This window comes from Oenanthe melanoleuca, chromosome 12 (assembly GCF_029582105.1).
Source record: "Oenanthe melanoleuca isolate GR-GAL-2019-014 chromosome 12, OMel1.0, whole genome shotgun sequence".
In the NCBI taxonomy this organism is placed as follows: domain Eukaryota; kingdom Metazoa; phylum Chordata; class Aves; order Passeriformes; family Muscicapidae; genus Oenanthe; species Oenanthe melanoleuca.
This window is the reverse complement of record NC_079346.1, coordinates 4,247,314-4,272,639: the sequence shown is the minus strand read 5'-3', so window position 1 is coordinate 4,272,639 and position 25,326 is coordinate 4,247,314. Positions and strand designations below refer to the sequence as shown.

General features: G+C 46.0%; 2 protein-coding genes across 5 annotated transcripts in view; one reads left to right on the top strand and one right to left on the bottom strand.

Annotated features, from left to right (window-relative positions):
• The window catches only part of MITF (melanocyte inducing transcription factor), a 97,912-nt gene extending 93,271 nt beyond the window's left edge, over positions 1 to 4,641 (top strand). For all 4 annotated transcript variants that reach the window (XM_056501364.1, XM_056501362.1, XM_056501365.1 and 1 more), the window contains one exon: positions 722 to 4,641. In XM_056501364.1, the coding sequence (XP_056357339.1) occupies positions 722 to 1,123 (402 nt within the window). In that variant the 3' untranslated portion in view covers positions 1,124 to 4,641. The remainder of the gene's footprint in view (positions 1 to 721) is intronic.
• Positions 4,642 to 9,328: 4,687 nt separating this feature from the next.
• Positions 9,329 to 16,930, bottom strand: LOC130258334 (2-epi-5-epi-valiolone synthase-like). The gene is made up of 5 exons (XM_056501603.1): positions 16,758 to 16,930; positions 13,844 to 14,477; positions 12,050 to 12,283; positions 11,198 to 11,450; positions 9,329 to 10,625 (listed from the first exon to the last, which is right to left on the bottom strand). Exons 1-5 carry the CDS (start codon positions 16,928 to 16,930, stop codon positions 10,486 to 10,488), a joined length of 1,434 nt encoding a protein of 477 aa, XP_056357578.1. The 3' UTR covers positions 9,329 to 10,485.
• Between the last annotated feature and the right edge of the window lie 8,396 nt (positions 16,931 to 25,326).

Below are 25,326 nucleotides of genomic sequence, written 5' to 3'. Positions count from 1 at the left end.
AATATAATGCAGAAGTAGAAGCAAAACATCTCTTTTACTGATGTATTTGTGAGATGGCATTTCTGTATGATTAAACGTGAAGGTGGGATCTAAATTTTCCATGGAAATTTGAAGAATCTTGGCTCTGTGTGAAGTCTGAAACCTTCCTGTGACTTCCTTGTGATTTTTCTGCACAGGAATAGTGTTGTTTCTCAGTTTTGATTGACCTCTTGCTGCTCTGCCAGACTTGCAGGGTGAGAAATGTCCCCTCCAGAGCCTCAGGAGGAATTGATAAGGATCACACAGACATGCTGTGCCTTCACATACGACTTCTTAAAAATTACTAAACACATGCTTCTGCTATTTCTTTTTTTTTTTTTTTCCCTATTTTTAAATGTTTTCCTCACCCTACCTGATGCCAAACCTGCCTATCCTGGCACTGGTTTGAGAAGAAGCCTGAGGGGAACATGTCTGTGCTGCAGGGTGCTGGGTTTTGGCTCTGGTGTAGGTGCTGAGGAGGAGTGTGAAGGGCCTGTGTGGGATGGTTCACCCACCTCTTTGAGACTCCACTGTTCAGGTGAAAATCTGCAGGGCTGGAGTGTGCAAGGTACAAGCACTTGTCACTATGGGAAAGGGAGGAAATGTGTACAGGAGGAGGAAACTGGAAGCTGCAAGACAAGCACAAGATGACAGATTTTACTTCCAGATTTTGTTTTAATTTGCCCCTTATTGTCCTTCCCAGGAACTGGAGATGCAAGCCCGAGCGCACGGACTGTCCCTTGTCCCATCTACAGGCCTCTGCTCCCCTGACATGGTCAACAGGGTCATCAAGCAGGAGCCTGTGCTGGACAACTGCAGCCAAGACATGATGCCACACCACACAGAGCTGTCGTGCACCACCACCCTGGACCTCACCGACGGCACCATCAGCTTCAGCGACAACCTGGGCAACGTGACTGACCCAGCTGGCACCTACGGGGTTCCTGCCAAAATGGGCTCCAAACTGGAAGATATCCTGATGGACGATACCCTGTCCCCCGTGGGAGTGACTGACCCCCTGCTCTCCTCCGTCTCTCCTGGGGCATCAAAGACGAGTAGCAGGCGGAGCAGCGTGAGCATGGAGGACACTGACCATGCTTGTTAGCATCTGTTGGCACACCTTTCATGAACTGCTTTGGTTCTTGATCAGTAGATGAAATAATTTACCTTTTGTAGAATTTTTTTGATTTTATTTTTTTTTTTCCCCTTTGTGCTTCATCAGTGTGTGTGCGTGTGTGTATATATTATATATATAGGATTTTTTTTAGAATTTTTGTGAAGAAACTTGTATATTCTATTTTAAAACTACCAATGCCTCCAATATATTGTACAGCATATGTACAGAATCTGTGAACTGGATTCGCCAAGAACTTTGAACTGGTCAAATCTACTCAAAGCAATAGAATTACAGATGAAGAGTCTGTTTCTACAGGGGGGGAGGGGGCAATTGTAGGATTGTAAATGCAACCTATTTACTTGGAAACAAAATGTAAAGTTTAAGAATGTAAAGAAACAACAACAACAAAAAGTCCAATTTGTAATTGTATTAATTGAATAGCGCTGCCTTAAAGATACAGTGTCCTTCAAATGTTGGTCTTACATGACAAGTGTTTAGGGAAAGTACCCACCCGACTTCACTCAGAAAACAAACTGAACCCAAGTGTTAAGACATCCTGATTGTGTTGGTTGTGATATAAAATGCTATTGCTGAAACTGCAGGGAGATGTGAGTGTCTCAGAGTGTTGTTTAATTTTACTCTGAGCTGATTTGGGTTTTCCTTTTGATCATGGTTCAAGTTTTTCCTCTTAAATTTTTATTTTGTTTTGTGACACGCATGGATGGCTTTGCCAATGGCAAACCAAGCTGGAGCACTGTAAGTTGGGAATACACCCTTTGGACAAAAAAAAATTATGCATATTATCAGCTGGGCACATTATGTTGTACATATCTAATTGGCTTTATTTTTTTTTAAATTGCATTGTACAGTTTCTTTTGATTTGCATGGATTCCTTAGTTATCCTCAACTTTTTGTTTTAAATTTATTTGTATTTCATTTGTAAGATTTTTGCCTCTTAATATTGCAGCAATTTTTTGACATTTTTAAAACTCATTGGAAGTTTTCTGCGTTCTTTGTAAACACTTGAAAGGAAGCTTTTATGCAGGGTTCTGTGTTTTAAGAGAGATTTTGAGAATATTTTGTATATTACAGTCTCACTTTGAAAATGTTTTTAAACGCATTTAAGGTAGAGTAAAAATTTAGATTAGGTAATAAAACAACTCTGTAGAGAAACTGAACTTACATATTTATTTTTAGTGATACAGAAAAAAAGTAGTAATATGCTTGGAAACATAACTATGTAGTTAATATACCCGTTAGAGCAATTCGTGTTCTATTTCAGCACTGAGGCTGACATAAGAGAAAAAAAAAACAACAAAAAAAAAGAGTAAATTACTGTATCTGCAAATAACTGTTACTTGATAACAATGTTATTAATTTTTAACATGCAACCATGTTGTAAAAGTAGTTCGGTGCATTATCTACTCAAGTGTAGTCCTATGCAATAACGGTAGTTTTCCTTGTATTATATCCAGCCTAGGTGTTCCACGGAGGTGACAGGTGGTGTTCCGAGCTAGACGGAGGGAATGGAATTCTCCAAGGCAGCCTACAGCTGACTGGCAGGCGTAGCTCGTTCAGAATGAAGTGCCTTAAACTCTAGTTGTAGTCTTCCTCGACTAGCACTGACTGAAGTGTGGCATAGACAGAGCTTTGGGTGGTGGTGTGTAGGGCGTTGAGTGTAGCATGGTGCCTACAGATAGAAAACCAGAGCTTCCCTTTCTCCTTTGTGCTACACTGGAAATTACATAGGATGAGTGCAACGGTGAGTAACTTGAGTGCCAGTTTGGCCAGCTTTCCAAGGAACCCTTGGGCTCAGCAGGTAGTGTTCAGAAACCAAATGTGAACTGGGTAGGACGGGGTGGCCGGGGATGGTGATGGGAGTTCCCATGGCTGAGCCCTCTCCCAGGGGAAGGCTCCTGGTGTCCCCTGCCTGGCCCTTGTGCTCCCAGCACAGAGGCTCAGGCTCAGTGGGGCTGTGGAACTCGGGCTGTGTGTTCCTGTCACTCTTCCCGTGGCTGTGTCCAGCCCTCCCTTCCCGCTTGAGCCGCCAGCGATGTGTTAGCGTTGATGCAACCGCGGGGTTGTGGCTTCTTTTCCTTTCTTTTTTAGTTTTTGAAGGAGGAGCTGGAGTTGGGTTATAATGATGCCTCTCCCCCTCACCCCAGACAGCTTTTGGGAATGTGTCTTTCCTAGGGTAGAGGAGCTCTGGCCCAGGCAGGACCCAGGAGGCTGCAGGATGTGCTGTGCTCACCATGGTCCTGGGCAGGAACTGCCCCCAGTTCTGCAGGGCAGCTGTGCCATAGCTCGAAGTCAGCTATGGGGGTACAGGCTTCTGGTGCTGCTCTTTGCCTGGGGTGACAGGTAGGAAAGTCAGGGCTGTAGAAAATGCTTGTAGTTATAACACAGGGCCGTGTTGCCCTTCCCAGAAAATGGGACAGCTCTGCAGCGTTGGCACAACAAATCAGGGTGTGCATGCTGGAGTGTAGTAACTGAGAACCACTGAATGTATTGAATGAGGCTTTTGGTTTGGTGCCTGCCCTGGGCATTCAGAAATTCAAGTCTAGACTGTGGTATATGAATATTTTTCAAGCTTATGTAAAACCACTGGTACTCGCTGACAACCATGACTTCTGATTTTACATGCTGTGTGGAGGTGAGTTAGGATTCAAGGCCAACCATTCCATCAAGAGCTGGATTCCTTGGCAGAAGTCTCTGTGGCTGCAGCAGCTGTGTTGTGTGCTCCTATACCTTGTGTTTTCTGGGGTAACACATAACTTGGCCATGCCCTGCTCACTCTTCCCCCCGTGTTTCCTTAGGTTACAGCCCTCCTCTGAGCCTGCCCACCCTTGGGATGGTGACACTGCCCTGGGGACACCTCTAGGAGACACAGACCCCCAGTGGGTGCTAATGGGAGGTGCCTTGTTGGAGCATGGTGGAGGGCATGGCTGTGGCATTCAGCAGGGGTTGGTGGCCAGGACAGAGGCAGCAGCCACGGGCAGGGTGTGGCATGGACTCGGTGCAGTGAGTGCACACGAGTCGTTGCCCTCAGCAGCTGGGTGGGGAACCGACCAATGCTGACTTTGCCAAAGCCATGCAACAGGCAGGGACATGCAGAGTACCATGAAGTTCTTCCTTACTGCTTTTGGCCTATAAAGCAATATTTAACTCTTACAACCTGTAAAAGCAAAAAGAAGGTACATAAGGAAAGCACAAAGCACAAAATAATGCACTTACATTTATGTTGTTTGACATAAAATGCACTGGGGGGGGAAGCTGATGTTGATAATAGTATAAATACCTATATTTCTTGAAAAAGTGACATTAATTACTGCCTCTTGCTATGATGCTTGGTACTGTAATGTTGATATTCATCTGCTGTTGACTGCAGCAATAATTTGTGTATGGTCCATAGCACTGTAAATTATGGATCAATATTAATGTATCCAATGAAATAATTTGAACTGTTGTTCTTGATAGATGGATTAAAGCATTTGGTTTTTCACATACATCTGTGTAAGTCACTCGTTTTCCATGTGAGTGGATCTTGTTTTCCTGTGCCTTTGAAGTCCCTGCAGCGTTTCTGTGTCTGTGACTTGGCCTTGGATGTGTCCATGTCCCTGACCTGGTGTTGGTTGGCATCCTTGGTTCCACCAGAGCTGTCCAGTTGTGTTTGTGTGGCAATGACACACAGGAATGAAGCTTCAGACAGGCTCCACCTGGGCTTTGCAAATGCATGCCAAAGTGGAGAAACCCAGAGCTTGTGGTCCAGAGTAAGGAATTAAACAGGGTAAGGAGTAAAATGTGGAAAAATGTCATTGCCTTTCTCCCCTTCCATGGGCTCTTGATATTTACCTCCCTCCCCTGCTGTCCCTTGCAGCTCATCAGGTGCCCTGTGGGGTCATGGGCTCCCCTTTTCCCTGCTGTCACTCCTGCAAGCTCACCTGTCCCCAGCCGTCCTACACAGGAGCACCTCACCCCCTTCTCCTGCACACCTGTGCATGGTGGGATCCCTGTCCCCTCTCTGCTCACTCCTCCCAAACCTCCTCAGCCAACATGCAAACAGCTGCTCCTGGCTTCTGCTGGTGAGGAACCAGCTGCAGTCTTGTTTTGTCTTCCCACCTTCATTATTTCTCCCTGTCTGTGTTTCTCTCATCCCTTCTGTTCTTTTTATTCAACAGCCTTTTACTTCCTGTGCTCACAGCACTGAGCCTCTGCTCTCTGTGGACCTTGCTGCAGCAGCATTGGGGGTTTACTGAGTGTTGTCTCAGGGGGCTTGAGCCCTGAGTATAAACAGAAGTATTGAATTTGACCAGTGTCTTGAAAGTCTGATGCCTATTAGACTAGAAAATACCTAATTCAGTTGGATTTAAAATTACTAGCTTAATTTAAAACCAGCCCAAAAAAATGCCTGACTCTCCTAGAACTGCAGCTGAACAGCCCCACTCCCTTGCTGTAGAAGATACTTGAGTAAAAGCTCATGAGTGTTTCCAGCAGGTTTTGTAATGTAATTTCTTTAGAAATCAAGCATAGTATTAGGATGTAGTAGTACTGCATTTGAAAATCTATTTATTAGCAGCCTAGGATGTAGTAGTACTGCATTTGAAAATCTATTTATTAGCAGCCTAGGATATAATAGATGTTTTGAGTTCTTAGATGCATTTTGACTTTGCTTTTGGTGGTCATTTTTTTTTGTGGTCAGCTTGGAGTGAATTTCTTGCTGTGGGTGGAAGCATCTCAAGGTTTTGGCTGGCTTGGAGAGCCCAGGAGGAGCAGGAAGAACAGAACACCCATCATGGGGATATTGGCTGTGGGCAGTAGCTCTGTGTCAGTAAAGGGTTGGTGGCAGCTCTGCTTAAAAGCCTTTTCAGTTGCACTGGATAAGATGAGAATTTCAGTGCAGGGTAAGGAAGTGGACTTTAACAGTAAGTCCAGCTGTGCCTGGTGTGGAATTTGGCTGGGAATCCCCATGGCCAGGCTGGAGGATGCTGCAGGGCTCGGTTGTGAGGTGTGGTGGCACAGCAGGACACTGCCACCGTGTCACCTCCTTGTGCTTTCCTTCCAGGAGACCTGGGAGCCCAGCAGGTGAGTGAGGTGGTGATGGCTCTGCCTTGGTGAGTTCAGCTCCTTTTGCTCTCAGTCTGGGATGTCCCAACCCTGAAAGTTGTCCTACACTGTTGCTCCAGCTCCTTTGAAATACACTTGTTTAAAATTGCAGAGGAATGGCTTGAAAAAGCGTTCCTGAGTTATTAAAATCAATGAGGCTTGACAGGATACTGCCTCACAAGTCAAATGTGAGTACACTCAGCAGCACTGTTTTGTTTGCCTGTGACCTGAGGCTCACCCTTCCTTAAAACTGCTCCTTTCCCAGCTCAGATTTTGGGAGTGATGCCCTTAACAGGAGCTGTGCTCTGGCATCACAGAGGGACGTGATGATTCCTGTGACAGACCCTTTTGTGTTAGTGCTGTCCAAGAGCTGTGCAAGCAAAGGAGGTCAGCAGGAAGGACCAGGGCATAAAAGTATTTACATGCAATATTTATGTGCAAAGCATGTAAATATCGATTGTTTATATATATATGTCACCATGGGGTTGTTGTGCATACTGAGGATGCTGCCTCAAGGCAGGGTTCGGTGGATGGGGCACACGCTCTGGGGGCTCTGCTCCTGCTCAAACACTTTGCCTGCTCTCTTGCTGTTCAGCAGCGCCTCTCCAGAGCTCCTGCTCCCTCTGGCTTTCCTCCTGTGTGCTGTGACAGCAGCAGGAGTCAGACTTGAATCAAAAGAGTGGGGAACAGCACACTCTTGTGGGGCTGTGTCCTTCCCAGCACAGACCCACCAGGCTCGGGTTCCTGCACTCCATCCCAGCCCAGCAAACCCCCCTGCTCCAAGGCGAGCTGTGATTCACTGATTCGATCGTTTGCAGGTTGTTTTCTCTGAGTGCAGTGTGTAATTCACAGCAGGTATCAGCTCCAGGGGGGCAGATGCTGTGTTGTGTTCAGCAGGCATTGCTCTTGTGTTCAGCACTGTTTCTTCAGCCACTTCAAATACATTTAAATAAAATCTTTTAATGTCTTCAAGACCTTTGGTGTGATTCTCATTTTACACTGAGTACACTGAGTTCACTGGGCATGAGTGATTGCTGCTTGGATACTCCTTTGTGCATTCCAGAACCACAGAATCATAGACTGGTTTTGGTTTGGGACTTTATTAATATTTCTCTTCTTTTTTCCCCTATTGAAAAGCAGTTTATAGAGCAGGTTGTTGCAAAAGAAATTACTCAGCACTTGTAAATAATAAAATAATTTCTTATTCTCTGACCACTTAAGTAGTTTTGTTCAAACAAATCCATAAAGAACTTACACTTCAAGGACCCAACTGGGACTTGCTGCTTTTCTCTTTGGAGTAATGCATCATAAGAGAATAAGCAGAGATGTTAGGTCTAATATAACAGTGCTGTTTGAAAAAGCAGGAACTAAATCAAAGCTGAATAAATGGAAAAAAAATTAAATTCATGCTAGACATTAAAAAAAATGCACCTCAAACAATGAGGGGTATTTTAAAAAGTCACTGTTTTATTAATAATACTTTCCACCCCTTTCCCTTGATCTTTTGATGACAAGCCTGGCAGAGGCACTTTTTATCAGACACTGAAGCAATTTTGCTGCTGTCATGTGCCTTTCTTGATACACACATATTAGTCACGCAGTTTTATGCTCTTTAGCATATTTTAATATATAATTAAAAATGTGCCTGTCTGCTACCAAGCAACCAAGCACGTCAGGGGCTGATTGTGTTCTGTCACCCATAGCAGAAGGGAGGGTAAAAAAAAATAATAATCATGTGTTCACTTTTCAGTCCTAATTGTGCTTCAGCTCCTTGGATATGTTGTCACAGACACAACCACTGGCAAAGTCAGCATGGGGGAATGGCTGGCAGGTGACCCACAGCCAGGTCACTGCCACCAGTAACATGTCAGTTCTGGGTGCTGGGCTCCTAATGTGCATGTGTGGTTTTGTGACCCTTTTTAGTTCAGTTCACCTCAACCCTGCTAAGCTGCACCTTGGCTTTCCCTGGAAATGGAGTGCCAGAGGCCCTTGGGTTCCTGAAAGTCTCCCCTGGACATCAACTCAAGTTGATGTTTTTATTGTACCTCCTCCGTGGAGGTGGATGGGAGTAGGGCACTGCTGCAGGACACTGACTTGGGTATCCTGTGCTTCATCCATTTCTAGGTTATCTGGTGTGAAAAATGGCCCACACAGCTGCTGGAGAGGAGGAGGACCATGGGTGAGTGAGCCCAGGTGATCACTGTAAGCACAACATTAAATGGCTCCCAGCACCTTTGCCCCTCAGACTGCTGTCCCTGGAGCTCTCTCATGTTCCCAAAAACAGAATGGGTCACAGAATGTTTCAGGTTGGAAGGGACCACAGTGGATCATCTGGTCCAAACTCTCTGCTCAATCAGGGTCATCCCAGAGCACAGGATTGTGTCCAGACAGTTCTGGAATATCCCCAGTGAGGGAAACCCCACACCCTCTCTGGACAATCTGTTCCAATGCAGAGTCACTGCACAACAAAAAAGTTCTTCCTCAAGTTCAGGTTTCTGTGTATCCATTTCTGCCTGTGTCCTCTTGTGCTATTGCTGGGCACCCTGAGCAGAGCCTGGTCCATCCTCTGACTCCTTCCTCCAGACACTCATGGGCCCTCACCTGCTCCCCTCTTGCACTGTCCCTGCCTGTTCTAGCAAAGCTGCTGGTGCTGGTGGATCCTGAGAGAAGCAGTGATGCTCTCCCCACACAGTGGCTGCTGTCAGAAACCCACTGAATGAGCCTGTGTTTGATGGTCTGGAAAAAGGAGATAAGTTCATTGATAGCCCCAGGCTTATTTAAGTCTGGGAATTATGAATTTATTTCTAAGAAGTTGTGGCTCTGAGTTCTAAAGCTTAGTTGTGTTCTAAAGCTCCTTGGTAAGATGGTACCAAGTGTGAAGCCCTGTCCTGAAACTGGAGGGGTGCACTGCTCTGGAGAAGGCTGAGCAGGGCTTTCTGTGTAGTTATAGGTATCTCCTCTCCAAGCTCAAGAGGAAAAGGGATTTATTTTGTCAGCTCTGTGTCACACTTCTCCACTCTGTCTTTCAAGCACATGCAAAGGTACTCAGGCACACACTGTGGGCAGCAATGCAATCATTCAAACATTTTTCAGTTTTAGTAGCTTTTATTACTTTAGCAAAACAGAAGCCAGCACATCAGCACAAACTGGTGTGGGGAAAAAACAAATAATGTTGTAAATAATTGAAAGGCTGTTTGTTGATTGCAATTCCTTTGATTGGACCTCCAGGGAGAAGGATGGCATTCCTTTTACGTTTTTCACCATTAGCATCCATTATATAATCTGCTCTGAGTCTGCCAGGATCCTGAGACATGACACTGAGGCTGCTTGATGATTATGAACTTGCCTGGAGTCCTCTAATTTCTCTTGTTTTTCCCCAGCTGGCCTTACCTAACCATGAAAGGTAGAGATGGGAAAGGAGCCAGGGTCTGACAGGTATGAGGAGCCCTATGGCAGTTGTGGGGACACCAGGGGCTTCTGCACAATTTCCAGGTGCCCAACCTTGTTCTTAGTCAGCAGTGCTGCAAATTGTGCCCTGTTTGTCACACAGGTGGCTTAAAGAGCTTACAAAGGGAAACACCACAAATATTTGGGCAGCACAAGGAGACTTGCCAGCATGTCCCAAATATCTTTGTCCCAAGAGAAAAGGCTGCCATACTGCCCAGAGACAGCCCCCATGTGCTGCCCAGCAGTGATATTTACTGATCTGTGCCTTGTGGTGGTGCCTCTAACCAGAGTGTGTCATTCCCTTACACTGGGTGCAAAGGCTGGCAGATGAGCTTCTTTGTTTTGCTCTTTTGAGTGAGAGAAAACAAGAACACCAAGAAGAAAAGAAGGACCAGTGAAGGCTATAACCTACTTGAAATATTTTAAATAACATAGAAATTTTGCATGGTGCCATAACGTGGTCTATGAGTCAGCTACACCTGCTCATGTCAGGGCTCCAAGCACAAGCAAGGTGGGATACCAGTGGCAAAGGCCATGGCAGTTACCAGCTTGGATTAACTAAATAAATGAGTAATCCTGCTCACTTTCCTTGAAAGAAGGCTGTTCGCTATGAGCTACACTACAGGCACTTGGTGGTTTCACTTCTTCAGCAATAATGGATTCCCTTTCAAGTAAAGAAATGGGAAAAGGTATATCACATCAGATGCCAATATTCTCCTTGTTCCATGCAGCTCTGGTGGGTGCAGTTTCACGGGTGCTTCTGGATTGATCTTGTTCAGGATTCAGTTCTGCCCATTACCTTACAGTGACAAACAGCTCAGGCCTGGGACAGGGCCATCACCTTGGGCTTGCAGCTCCTCCTCCAGCACTGTCTGGCAGTCCTTGACCCACAGCTCATATGCTCTTTCCAGGGTCTCTTCGCTGGTGTCGTTGAATATGTCTGGAAAATAAGAGTTGTAGTTAATAGGACACCCAGAGGAGCTTTTCCTGCCTGCACAAACTGACTGACTGTGGCAGAGTTGCTCCAGTTTGTGAGAGCCTTTTTGTTTGTGAGAGACTGAGCTTTATGGAAGTGGTGTGAAAAGGAAAGAGATGCCAGAGATCACAACCTGGTGCCATGCATTGCTTCTGTGCTAGGGGCTGGTTGTCTTATTTTTAAATCTTATCAGTATTTAATCCCTGATACTGAACAGATATTGTTTAGTTTACAAGCATTAGTTCTAGGCACAGCAAAAAATTAAATTCCTTTTGCCAAGGACTATTTAACAAATCTTTTCAAGTATAGGAAATTGTTTTTTTGTTTTCCTCTTGCTGGTCTGTCTCCCAGAGAGCCGCACTTCCCTTTGCAAGGTGAATTGGTTAATCACAACGCAATTAATTAGACACAGGAGAGATGCTGTCACTCGATGGGTTTACCAAGCTGCGAAAAAGAGCACAAGAAGTGCCCAGCTGTGCAGACAGAGCACATTCCCAGGCTGTCCCCAAGCTCCCGGGGTCCCTGGGCAGGGGTACCTGCCGTGCCGAGGCCGGTGGGCAGCGGCATCCGCAGCTGTCCCCCGCCGTGCCGGAGGCGCTCCCGCAGCGCGCTCTGGATCAGGGCCCAGCTGCAGCCGCGGTGCCAGAGCGGCAGCTCCAGGCCCCGCATGCACTGCAGGATCTGCTCCTTGTCCTGCGCGCCCAGCAGGCCCCGCGCGTGCGCCACGTAGGTCATGAAGGCCATGTCGATGTTCACGGCCTCCCCGTGCATCAGCGACGGCAGGACCCTCTGCAAAGGGGGGCACAGAAGGGTGGGGTGGCAAATAGGAAACTGGCGGGGTTTGTTTCTAAAAGTGCCCCTGGAAATCGGTGTTTGACTCGCTGTGGGTGCTGGATGTTGGCATCTTGTGATTTATGGGTTGCTAGGATGATCTGTTTTACACATGATTAATCACAGCTAAAATCTCCCATAGGAGTCTAGGATCTAAATCACTGATGGAGCACCGTGAGATGGAGGGTGAGCTCTGAATATTGGATAAGGTGCAGGTGTCCCTCCTCATTCCCCAGTGACAATTTCTCCCCAGCAGTATGGCCTGTGGCCTCCATGCCTGTGTGCTGTTCACGTTGGTGATTTCTAGTGGCTTCACTGGAATTTGGTTTTCTCTGAGCTTCAGTAAGTGCCCAGTAAGAAGGAGCAACTGGAGTGAGTGGGTGGGAGTGTGGGGGAAAACAGGGCAGGACAAGGAGTCCTTTTGACACCAGGCTGGTGTGCTGGGTGACCTGGGGTAGCATGTCTAAATCTGGAGTTAGCTCATTTTCACAATTATTTTTTTTTATTTTTAATTTTATCTTTTAAGTGGATATTGCATTGTAAAGTCTGTAACTCACCATTTCCAGCTCTGGGCTAATAAGGTGACCAAAATCAACCAGTCTGTCCAGGTCATCCTCCCAGAGGTTGGGAGCCAGCTCTTCCAGCATGGTTTCAATGGCAATCCTGGTAGTCTGCAGTGCAGCGTCCCTGTGGTCAGCAAAGCCATTGCAGGACTGGAACTTTGTGTCCAGTAGGTGCTTGCCATGGTTCTTGAGCAGGTCAAACAGCCCTTTGTGTTTCATGAGGGCCATCTGGGACAAAGAAGAGATAATTAAGGATGATTGTCTGATCCTTGTACGTGCTGTTGGAAACTTAGTGTTTCAGTGGATTGGATGCAATAACATGTTATACATTAGCAAAGAAACACCTGCACATGTGGTGAGTGGACCTCTGTAACCTGAAAAGGTGTTTCTGTAGACACAGTTCCTGGTTAGCACAAATGTATTTGGGCTGTGTTCAGCAGGTTTCTAGGGAATGTGACACAGTGGTGTCACACATTGTCAGCTGTGCTGAGTGAAGGTGTGTGCAAAAGGCAGCTTGGAAATGCCCAGTGGGCAGAGATGATGGGAGCTCTCCCCGTGCTGGGGGTTTGCTGTGTGCTCCCATAGCCCAGATTTGTAACGAGCTTTGGTTATTTGTGTGCCTGGAAAGAAACTCAGGACTGGATGGTGGCCATCCTCAGGACAGGGACTGGGTGGTGGCTAATACCAGGGCAACTCTCATCTAACCCTTGGGGTTGCTCTTCAAGCAATGGAAGGAGGGAAAACACTGCAGTATAGGGAATATGAGAGTTTAAAAGTGATGTCCTTATTAGAAGTACATATTTTTCCCTCTCTTACTCAGCCATTAGCCCCACCCCTGCAGTGGGGAATGGTGACCTGAGGAATTCACAGTGCCTGCCAGAAACCTCCAGGTATTCTGGGGATTTCTCACTGTGCAAGCACTGAAAATTGCTGTTGATGAACTCATCTCTAATACACTTTAATAGCTTGAACTCTGCTTTATCAAAAGTTTCCAAAGCTCTCCAGACATAAAGCCATTTACTGTGCACTTTCCAGGTAATTTTAGAAGTAGAATTTGCCTCGGAGGAGATTGATTGACCGCACTCGACATACCCACTGAGGGAGGTGCAAATGATCTTGCAGATTATTAATCCCCATCATAATGAGCCTCAGATTCTCTGCCAGGAGTTCATTACAAAGTGCTATGGATCAGCCTCAGTGGAAAGATGAAGCTTTTATTCCCTGTTTTTGCTGTGTCTGGCTGTGAATTTTGGAGTTTCCTCTGCAGGGTTAGCACTGGACACTGAGTGTAAGGCATGTTCTAGCAAATTTAGCAGCTGTAAAAACTATAGACTCAATGAGAGTTAAAAGTCCCCATGCACCTTTGATTACCCACCTTGATTCCTGTAAGTTATTTATGCAATACCATGGATGCTTCTGGGCATTTTACTTTTCAACACTTAACAAGGGCAAGAAAGATGAGGACAGATTTTTAGTAGGGCCCGTTGTGACATAACAAGGGATGGTGGTTTAAATTGAAAGAAGATAGATTCAGCCTAGTTTGTGAGGAAGAAATTTTTTATAATGGGGGTAAGTGAAATGCTGGAATGAGTTTTCCAGAAGTTTGGTAGATGCCCCATCCCTGGAAATACTCAAGAACATGTTTGATGAAGCTTTGAGCTATCTGATCTAGTGAAAGGTGTCCCTGCCATCATAGGGGGATTGGATTTGGTGACCTCCAAAGCTCCCTTCCAACCCAAACCATTGTATGACTTGAGTTTTGAAAACTGCAGTTGCACCAATGCATACCTTTAAAATTTCCCCGAGGCCGTTGGAGATGTGTCGCCGGGGGATGCTCTGGATGAAGGATCTATCCAGGAAACTCGCCACAGGAGGTGTGTAGCCCCCGAGCTTGTTCTTACACTGCAGAAAGTTCACCCCATTCTTTGCCCCCACGCTGGCATCCACGTAGGAGAGGAGGGTGGTGGGGACACGAATGTAGGGCGTGCGTCTCCGGTAGAGCGACGCGGCGAGGCCGACGATGTCCAGGCACACGCCGCCGCCGATGGCGATGATGGGCTCCGTCCGCCGGTCCAGGCTGAAGCTCTGCACCTCGTGCAGGATGTTCAGCACCAGCTCCATGGATTTTGTTTCTTCGGTGGTCGGCAGGGCGAGGATTTTGTGCTGGACATTGTTCTTTTCGAAGTACTCTCTGACTTTGGAGCCGTAAAGTTTGTCAACGACCTCGTCGATGACGATGAAGCGCCGCAGTTTCCTCTTGCTGGTGGTGGCGAGCTCTGTTTGCTGGGGGTCAGTGATGTGACCCCAGAGCAGAGTGGTGTTGGAGGGTTCCAGAATGTTGTATGTTTCTACCACTTTGTAACAAAAATAGATGGGAGCTTCAATTATCCAGGAAATCCCATCTTTGGAGATGTACTCGCCTCTGGCAAGGATCAGAAAACATGGTTTGAAATCACTGTATTCCTACTTTGACCTGTGCATGTCTGAGCTAGTTTAAGGAGTAGCTGGGAGGTGAAGAATGTGGAGTCTCCTGCCCATGCACTGCATAAAAATGGGACTGTGAGAGTGGGACGCCCCCCTGGGTGTAAGGGCTCAGCAATTTTATTCATGGAGAAGCTCTCCAATGTCTTAGTGAAGAGTTAAATGTCTGAATTTCTACATAGTATTAAAAAGGTACAGTCTAGAAGGGCTGGGACCTGTTTTTTCATGCTAGAAGTTGAAAACCCATAAAAAATGAGCCATCCCAATAATTTCAGCTTCCAAAAAGGGAGTGGGTAAAATAAGAGGTTGTCAAAATTGTCCATATTTATGGAGGAAGCATCCTCTGATGGTGTATCTGGGGGATAGGAATTAATTTATACCTGTCTGTCTGTAAACAGCCACACATCTCCATTCAGACCAGTGTTTCTACAATGCTTTAGTTGAGCTAGTGGATCTCTACCTTGAAATAAGTATGACAGAAATAGTAAGTACTCCTGGAAAGGGAAAGAAAATTATTTGGGAGTTGGGAAACATTTCCATACTGGAGTTTTCAAGGGTAAATAAAAGCCAAAATTAATTAGCTATCTAAAATCAGTGAAAAACACAACCCTACAACCCCTTCTGTGGGATGGCCAAATCAGGGAAAAAACAAGTCAGGAATCAAAAAAGAAAACAAAAAAAATGAGGCAGAAGGAAATGGTAAAATGTAGTTTATATAAGACTGTTTTTTGAGCTGCATTTCAGTAAAAAATTAGTTTCTGTGATACTCATTGGATAATCAGATTTCCCTACATGCCCAATTTCTTTTCACATGCCTGAACATTCACTTAGAGGTTGAAATAGATGCTTCTCTGCTTTCTTTACCAAATTGTCTCTCAGTCTCAAAGTCCTGAGGTCTCAAAGCCCTTGAACTCCATAGCTTTTAAAGAAAACCAGTGAGGATTTACACCTTCCAGAAAATTTCTTCTGGCTTTTCAAATGTATTATCAGAAAAAGCAATTGTGTACATTTTAATGCATGATCTTATAGCTTGACTCCACGTGCATTCATCTCTGGTATGTGACCCTTCTAAGAGACAGGACAATTTGGAATATTATTTGGTGGAATCAGCTTTGGGTGCTGGATGGTACAACCAGTACCCGTTGTAGCCCCTGTGCTGTACAAAAATCATAGTGAATTTGGGGCTGAACATGCCCTTGTGGGAGCATATGTCAGCTGAGGGTTTTTCTGGGTGTTCTTTCAGGTTCATCCTTCTATTGACTGAGGTCCAGCAGGATGTTTTTGGGTCTGCCAAAGTCCTGCTGCAGCTCTGTCTGGGTGATGCTCGTGCATGGTCCCTGCCAGCGCTGGTGAAGGTCCCTCTGACCTGGCTGAGAAAAGGGTTTGACTTGTGCCATTAAAATCTGAGTATGAGAAAGGCTGGAAAACTTCTGACATGAAAAGATCCACATCATGAATGGAGCTCCATGTGCTAATGAAAAGGAGGATGCTGTAATTAAAAGATAATTAACTGGAGAGATGTTCTATCAGCAAAGAGCCGGATGTATCCCTGGGGGAAATTTTTGTCTCTGCTTGGTCTGAAGCAGCATTAGGTGTCTTCTGCAGTTTGAGGGATGTGTTAAGGGTTTTGCTGCTGTCAGTGACAGCATATTTTTCCCACATATCCATTTAATTTGTCTGCGATTACCTCTATAAACCCATCTGTCTCCCGTGCCTGAGCCTGAGATTTTGCACACACAGATTGCAGTTTCACAGAAGTGGAGAGAAAGAGCCCAAGTGCAGCACGCAGATGTCCCTGTGTAAGTTTTCAGAAGTTTAAAGAAAATTCCTGTCTACAAAAATGGAGGCTGTTGATAAAATTCTCTCTGTAACTCCGAGCTGTGTCAAGGAGCACTGCAACCACCCTTTCTGCCATCCTGAACGTGTTCCCAAGGACATATCCACAGGTTTGTACACATAGGTTGGGTTAAATGGGGCTTGGAGCATCCTGGTCTAGTGGAAGGTGTCCCTGCCCATCACAGGGGCTTGGATTAGATGACCTTCAAAGGTCCCTTCCAGTGGGAACTATTCTGTAGTTCTGTAATTCTATAATTCTGTATTTCTGTAATTCTGTCATTGCGGGTTGAAGCCGCCATGGCACCCAAGATGGTTTTTCCATCCCACCAAGAAGCTGGCCCCAGTTTGGCCAGCCAGAGCAACACAGGCTCCTTCCTATACTCACATTTTTGCCTCAGAGTGAGTGATCTCGTCCTCATCGTTGCAAAGGGCTTCTCCTTTCTTGATGCGGCTCCACGTGCTCTTGACTCTCACCAGCTGGAAATCCGTCTGCCGGGGCTCCTGGGCCATGGTGGCTCCTGGGACTGCTGGAGCACACACCTCTTCTGTCACCAGCATGCTTCCAGAAGGTGAAATCTCCCTGTCCAGAGATCTCCCATCACTGGGTGCCTTTGAGGTGCTTTTTAAAGGCTCCAGGGTGACCAGGCATTGAGAGGGGAGGTCTCGTTTCCATGTGAGAAATTAATTACAAAACTGAGATTACCTAATCTGGGATGCACGTTAGAGGTGGCAGCAATGTTAGAAGACACGTGCAACTGCCAGGATGGGGTTGTGTAATCAGCTGGTTTTATAATGCTTAAGATGTACAATAGAAGTGCATGCATTAACTTCCAACATGATGCCCTGCAGCAAATTTAAAGTTATGAAAGGCAGTTTGTGTGATTCTTCTTATCATTCAGGAACCACCTTTGCTGAGCAGAGCCTCTGATCTGGCTGCAGCTTTTAGCTGCTCTTATGGGATGAGACAGGAGCAGAAGCATGGGGATCAACACCAGCTGGCTAAACCTCTTTTGAGCTCACATTTCTGGGATCCTCTTGAATTGAGGAACAAAACTCTATGTATAATATATATTTTAGCTTTTATGGTGAGTTAAAAAAATCATCAGAGAGGATTTATCTCCTGAAGGGCTGTATGGGGCATGAGCTGGGTTTTGTTCCCCACGTGACTGGGGGATGCACAATTCACTTTTCCATGTGATCTTGCAGCTGGGACTTTTGGAGGCCCCCAGGCTCAGGTTGCCACATGAAGTATTCCCTTGGCATACAGCTCTGTGTGCTCAGCACAGGAAGATCTTCCTTTGATTTCACCAGCAGTGCCTTAAGGCACAAACCTGTCTTTGCCACCTTCTCAGCTGTGTTTCTGAAAGCTGTCCTTGTTCAGAAACAAAGATCAAGAAAACCAAAATCAGATGTAAAAGCAGAGGCAGTAAAAAATGGATCTTAAAGAGCCCATTGGACAGTGCTGTGTCATTGCTTTGAAGGCTTTATTGCAGCCAAAATCACTTTGAAACCTTCAACTATCTCAAAATTAATACTGAGAAAGAGCTGCAAGAAAAATCTCCAAAGCCATGTAGCCCTGCTCCAAGAAGTGTCTAACTCCTGACTCCAGTCCTCACTGCTGGCTTCATCTCCAGATGGCAAAATGCTTTTTAAAGAGGACAGGCTGTTAACCCCATTTTGTAGAAGAAAATAGAGTCCCAGAAGTTAAACAATTTGCCCAAAGTCACCTTAAAACTAGTGTGTGTGGATTAGATGGCACACTAAATGTCACAGCCTGTTTACCAAATATTCATCTGAAATTTTAACTCCCAATCTAAATGCAATTTTTATTGCTTTCTGCAGGAACTCAATTCTAATGCAGTTTGTTGTTTACTAAATCATAAAACAGAATAATCTTAGGTATGCCAGGAGGTCTGTTTTTTTCATCTTGTTTATTTGTTTTAATTAATAACAACACAGTCAGCACTGAGACTTCTTTTATTTGCTTTCCTTTTACTCTTTCATGGTGTGTATTTACTTATTTTCTATTTATACTTCCCTGTTCTATTCTGGGGATGCTGAAATGTCTTCTGTTACATTTGAGAAGTTGACAAATTAACTTTCCACAGTCCAGCTGCTTGCCAGCACCAATGACTGCCAGATCCCTGTACCTTCCATCCTGCAGAGGGGCTGCCAAGAGCCCTGTGTGAGCTCCCCCAGCCTGTTCCCCTCTCCTGCCCAGCCCTGGGCTCTCTCTGCAGGTACATTGAGCCAGTCCTTGAGTGAATGAGCCCAGGGTGATACAGCCCAGAGGTGACAGATGCTGTTCTGGTTATGGAGAAGTCCATATTTCCTCATTACCTTCAATTTGTGTTTCATCTGAATGAAAAGGAGATGGCCAGCCCACCTCAGCTCCACCACACGCTCTTTAAGGACTTTGCTTTAATTCCTCATCAGCCCTTTCTGCAGGAACTTTTGGATACCTTGGATGTTCCCAGTGCTTGCTCCTGATGCCTCCCCCAGCCAGTTTATTCCTGGGACCTTTTTTTGGGATGCAGATCAACTGGTACCCAGGTGACACAAGCTGCCCCAGCCTGTGCAGAGACCTGGCCCCAGAGCAGGGGTTGCTCCAATGTTTGCCTCTGTGGGGCAGTGGTCACCTTGTGGATAAGCACCACTTGTAGATAATCTGGGGTTCAGAGCCCTGGGACGTTTTTGGCCCCATACCTGGTGGTTTAGCTAGGACATGTCTGTGATATGTAACTAGAAGATTATGAAACTGCCAATTACTTCCTTGAGAGCCAGCAGCTTCCCAAGGTCGGGATGTGAACTTAGTCTTATGTAAAGCAAAGGCTCTGAAAGGCGGCTCCTTTGTTGTGCTTTTTTCTGTCAGATGCTGTTGGATCTCACCTGCTGCCTGTGCTCTGGGTGGGACAGGCGGGTGCAGCCCCAGCCCGGGGCCATCCTCCCCACGCAGCCTCTCCCCCTCTGCCCTGGTGATTGAGGGAGGAGACTGTCCCCTCACCGAGCACCCAAGCGCCGACCTCCTGCTCTGCAGAGGCAGCAAACCCACCACAGCATCCTCTGAGGCCAGGGGACAAGAAGGAACATGCATAACCCTTCAGGTAAACTCCCTGTGAGAGTGGTGTGACAGGAGGGGACACCATGTGATGCTCTGGTCCTGGGTCCCCACTTTCCCCATGGAGATGGGACCTGCAGGGGTTTGCAGAGACAGCAGAGAGGCTGAGCACAGCAGATGGGTTTGCAGGAACCTGGAGTGGAGGGAGTGGGACAATCCCAGGAGAAAGGAATGGTGGGGTGGTGGTCGATTGCAATGTCAAGAGAGCTTTGGCTGTGATGCTTGTTTTATGAATAATTTCTCTCCCTAATGGGGCACTGGGGATATTCAGCTTTTCAGCTTATTTTCTAGCAGTAGAAACTGTAAAAAATGTATCAGCTAGTGTATATTTTCCTTGCCTTCCCCTGAAGTTCAGTCAGAGTTTAGATCTCTGGCTCCTGCCATGGTCAGCAGTGTCCCCTCTCTTCCTCCCACTCTCTCTTCATGCTCCCCCTCCATCCCTAAGGTGCCACCTGTCCCCAGACCATCACTGCTGCAGGCTCTGGCACTGTGGATGCTGAGGCTAAGGCTGAGCAGGCTGAGCTCTGCTCAGGATCCCCTGCAATGCTTTATGGCCATGCACTCACGTTTTGGCCACACTGCCAGCCCACCCCTGTCCCCACATGGGCCATGATGTGCTGGGACATCAATTACACACTGAGGCAAAGAGGGGAGGGTTGGGAAAAGCTGTTGTCAATGCTCGAGGTCCCTTGGTGAACATGATGGCTGGAACTGTTTGGGATGATTTTAGCAGGCTGGATTTCCAAGTGCTTAGCACTGAGCAGCTCCTGCCAAAGTGCTTGGCACAGGAGCACCAAAGAGTCTGGCAGCAAAGTGTCCAGGTGGATCAGGTTCAGTGCTCTGCCCTGGCTAGGAAGGGGGGGCTCTTTTGGAAGACATTGCTGGGGCTGCAAAATAGATCTAGAGCCTGGAAGGTGAAATGAGGATAGCCTTAAAATGGGAACCAAAGATTTGGTCTTTTAGTTCTCATGTCTTTGCTTTGTTTTTGCCAAATCCAGACTGTCTTCTTGTCTCTGTGCCTTCTTCAGGGAGGCTCCCTGCAAACAGTAAAATGTCCTTCTCTTTTCCCCACCTAAAATGTGCCATCTGAGCACAAACTGCAGAGTTTAATTGTGATTCTGGAGCAGCAGGTCCCTCCATGGCACTGCACTGCCTGTCTGCTCAGGGGACACTGATGTCCTACATGTACAGCCTTGAAGTCCTGATTCCTGGCTTCAGTGGGATCAAAAGTTCCTGATTTCAGACAGAGCAGAAGCTGCAATTTATTAGTCAGCTTAGTTGTGAAGCAGGGTGGCTGTGCTCCCAGCAACTGCCCAGGAAGATGCTGGGAACCATTCTGCTGGCAAGAATGGTCCAAATAAGAATTGCCACTTTATCTTTCTTTATGAAGCTGCTGGAGACTTAAAGCAGTCCTTTCCTGCCCTTTCATGGTAGGGCTATTTTCAGTATTTTCTTCCTCTGAATGAGCTGTTTTTCTTTTCTCCTGTTGATGATAATGCACAACTGGTTAGGAAATGGAAAGAGATGTCTGTGCATACATAGAGCCATAAGGACACAATCAGGAAATCTAAATTAGTTCTTAATATAGTCTTGCAGTTTTACTGGGATTGTGTAAAACTGTGTACTGAAATGAAGCACTTTTTCCTGGAATAACCTTTTAAAAAAAGTAGTTACATAAAGTTTAGTGCTCAGAGCCTTGGGCCAGGCAGCCAGCCCTGAGCTCTGCTCTGACTTGTCTGGTGCTTGCATAAATGAGGGCAATTCTGACCTCTGCTGTTGGCCCAAAGCATCACCAGGCTGCAAAAAATGCAGCTCTCTCTGCAAAGGTTGTGTAATCCTGGACGGAGGGCTGCCCCTGCCATGCCCTGCCTGCTCCCTCTCCCTGCAGCACCTCTTGGCTCTCACATCTGGTGTTATAACACAGGTTACAAAACAGCTGCAGCTAAGTCTTGTTTCTGCCCTTTGTGTGACAGGCAATCCCTGTCTGTTACTTATCCAGAAGCATAACATGATGATTACTAAAAGCCGACATGGATTATAAACATGTTTTTACTCCTAAATTAGCAAAAAAGCCTCTGAGTGCTTGGCAGGGAGGCTGAGCAGATCCCAGCCTCCAGCACTGTGTGGAAGTGCAGTGGAAAACCCAGGATGCTCCCTCATGTGGTGGTGAGAACGCTGCAAGAAGACTGTGTGTGTGTCCTCTTCACTGGAAGTGCAGCTGGGCTGAGGGCAGCAAACCAGCAGGGCTTGGGAAAGGGATGGTTATTCCTGCAATTGAGATTATTTATGAAACTGCTGGAAGAGATAAAAACTGCCCCTGATGGTTAGAGATTGGGATGAGATGTAAATCATGGCATTGTGTTATAGAATCACTGAATGGGCCAGTTTGAAAATATCTTAAAGCCCATCCCATTCCATCCCCCTGCCATGGGCAGGGACAGCTTTCACTCCTGTCCAGCCTGGCCTTGGGCACTTCCAGGGATCCAGGGGCAGCCACAGCTTCTCTGGGCAACCTATGCCAGGGTCTCATGACCCTCTCAGAGTAAAATTCCTTCCTAATAGCTGATCTTAACCTCCCCTCTTTCTGTAGCATTCCTGCTTGTCCTACATGCCTTGTAAATGGTCTCTCTTCATCCTTCTTGTAGGCTCCCTCCAGGTACTGGAAAGCCACAGAAGTAAAAGAGACATCCTCTTCTCTCTCACTCCATGTAGTTCTCTGCAGCTTTTCTACCTCAGGCAGTAAAACCCTGCCAGGGGCAATCTGCTCCACCCCAGTTCCACTCAGAGCCTCCTGGCCTGTGTCTCTCAGGTGCTTTCATAACCCAGCACGTGCTCTTACACTCGAGGACTGGGGAATTTTTCTGAACCATGCCTCACCCTCTGGGCTCACTGTGATTATGGATTGCTGCCAGGGTTTTTTGGGATCTCAGACAGGTTCAGTGCCATGGGCAGCAGGGATTTGGCCCCCAGAGCAAGGTGATCCTGGAGATGTTTCCACAGCCTTTGAAATGCTGATGTGTGATGCACAGCAGCCTCCCTAGCACAGACACAGCTGGGGGATGCTTGTGCATCCCACTGACACAGAGATCCTCCTTTTTACAAAGCTTCACCCACTGCCTGCATCTCCTGCCTGGTTTGGCAAGAGCAGTTTTGGAACATTCTCCTTCCTCCAAGGAAAATCATACCTGGAGGAGGGGGGTTTGTATGCAGTTATTTGATGTTAGATGTTTGTCTTGGAGCTTTAAAAGCAAAATTCATGTGTTTAAAGCATTCTTATTCTTTATCAGCTCTGAGGGGAAAAAGGGAGAATGCATGCAGCAAAAATCTACTAGAAATATAAGATTTTTTTCAGTTTGAAAAGGTTTTCATGATTGTTTTCATAGCCTTTTAAACCCCTGTATTTTGTATAAAAAAAAAAGAAAAAAGCACACCTGTGTTTATGTACTTTAAACTCCACTTCCACTGATTGAGCAGTTACAAAATCATTATTCTTCCTTTTAATTTCCATTTCAGAAACTCTGGCTGGGCATATTGCTGAGAACCTTCTCAAAGCCAAACAAATAGCCCTCAATGACTCTCGTGTACCTGAACAGCTCAGGAATTACTTACAAAAAGCTCTTGATGTTGCTCTTGGGCTGGACCCTTACCTGGATGCAATGGCAACTTCCCAGAGGTACAGATGCACCTTTGAAACCTTGTGCTTTTTGTCTGTGATTGGATGAATGTGTTGTTAGATTTTCTGTCCAGAACATGCCAGAAATGTGGGGGACAGTGGCAGGAAGTGGGATGAGATTTAAGTGCACCCAAACAAAGTGTGTATGGATGTGTGTGAGCCCACAGCCTGGAGGAAAGGGGGTGAGAACAAAACACTTTAACTTTAAATTTTTAAATATATTCTCCCAATTGATTGTTGACTATGGCAGTGCCTGAGTTGGAGCATATCCTGGGGAATTCCAGCCTCCACACTGTGCTTGCTGGAAGGCTTGAAGAGTGAGCCCCTGGATCTACCTGGTGCTGGGATAAATAAAGAGTGAGGAAAACCTGCACCTCTGGATCCACCCTCTAATAACAGCCTTTATATGTGGCTTTTATCTCCAAGCACTCAACAAACATTAATTAATCTGCTAACTAAATTACTCTGGTAACTAAACTAATTAATTAAACTAATTTAAGGTATCATTAATTCAGAAGTCCAACTGATACTCTCATTATTCGTTTTTGAGCTACAGTATATTACCCAGCCATGTGGGGTCTGCTAAACAATTCCCATTTATCAGTGTACATTTTGATATGTGGAAAAAGCCAATTCTGTCTAAAATTGACAATGTGTAAACTGTTCCAGGCTGTGGATTATGGGAACACTGAGCATTCACTCTGTTGCTGAAATAATAGCTGATAGTTGTTTGACTTACACTTGCTGTAGGATAATAGCTATACATTATCTTATTAAAGTTGTTAAAGCATTTGTGAGGGCAGAAAAGAGGTTACATGAAATGTTCTACTCTTTAAGTCTTGGATTATCTGGCTGTGGCTGACACGGGTTATGAATTCTTTCTCATTTTACTGAGGAGTGGAGCGGGGGAGCTGGAGGAAAAAACCCTCTGAAATGGCTCTAAATTCTGGCCTGAAGAATGATCAGCATCCATTTCTGATGGTTACTTTCTTCAGATAGGGTAATCTAACCTGTCTGGAGGCTATGAGCTTCTTCCAGTCTTCTATTGCCTTCCCATTGTAATAGGTAACATCTCACTTCATCCAGAGGCAGTCACAGGCCTGACTTGTGTGAAATAGCATCTGGAGGCACCCTGCTTTTCTGAGTACTTTGTGAGAAAAACCATTTTTCTTCCTGTCTTGTAAAAGAATTTAGATTTAATATCTTTTTTACCCTATTCTGCAAAGAAATTTTTGGCTGGAACAAAAAATAATCATTGTAGAGCTGAACAAAACCTGGCCAGGGTAACTGGAGTAATTCACTCCAAACCAGCAGATAGGTAGAACCCTGTCTGGGACCAGCTGAAAATGGGAAAGGTTTGGGGTTGAACAGTGGGGAATTCTTTCCTTTAGTCCTATGGCCCCTTATACCCAAGCCCCTTTGGCTGGGGTGGCTGCCAGCACTGAGATGTGCTTATTGCCAAAATAGATTCTCTTAGGACTGGAATTTAGGATACTTGTGGTGCTTCTGGGCTAATTTTTCATGGCCATACACAGATGGAGCTTTTCCAGGAGTTCCTTCTTGGCTGCTGCTTTTTATGCTGGATGCTCAGATTTTGGTTATTATCATATCAAAATGTCTTTTTATTTTCCAGAAAAACTTCACCTGAGCCCATCCCAGGGGATGCTGAAGGAGCTGAAAGCACAGTCAGGCTGCAGGAAACACGTGCCTCTGACTCTCTGAATGGCAAGTTGGTAAAATTACACCAGATTGGTGCAAATTTGTCACTGAAGTTGAAGTCTTGAGTAAGGGGAGAATGAATGCCATGGAAATGCTCAGAAAATGTGGGAAATTGCTTTTAAAGAAAGAGATGAGCTTCCTGTGGGCTTTGATTTTCCTCTGGCCTGAGTTTTCCTGTACCCTGCCTCCCATGTCCTGTATTCACTCACACGTGCCCACACACGAGTGTTTAATTCACAGTGCCAGCCCCATCCCTCAGTGAACAGCAAAGAGGTCACCACCCTTCCTGGAAGGGAAAGGGATTGGAAAAAATCCCTTCTGGTTTGGGTTTGGGATGTCTGATAGGGGTTTATGTGCTTTTTGTGGTGGAGGTGGCTGTGGCCAAGCACTGCACCTTTACAAGTAGCAATACCCAGCTTTGTATCCTCTTATAAAGCCTATTAC

Excerpts from the sequence above, each read along its gene's own strand:
- LOC130258334 (XM_056501603.1), bottom strand. The coding sequence starts at position 16,930 with ATGCTGGTGACAGAAGAGGTGTGTGCTCCAGCAGTCCCAGGAGCCACC. Across the intron at positions 14,478-16,757 it reads ACTCACTCTGAGGCAAAAAT|AGGCGAGTACATCTCCAAAG; the intron begins GTGAGTATAGGA and ends GATCCTTGCCAG. Across the intron at positions 12,284-13,843 it reads GCCTCGGGGAAATTTTAAAG|ATGGCCCTCATGAAACACAA; the intron begins GTATGCATTGGT and ends TCTTTGTCCCAG.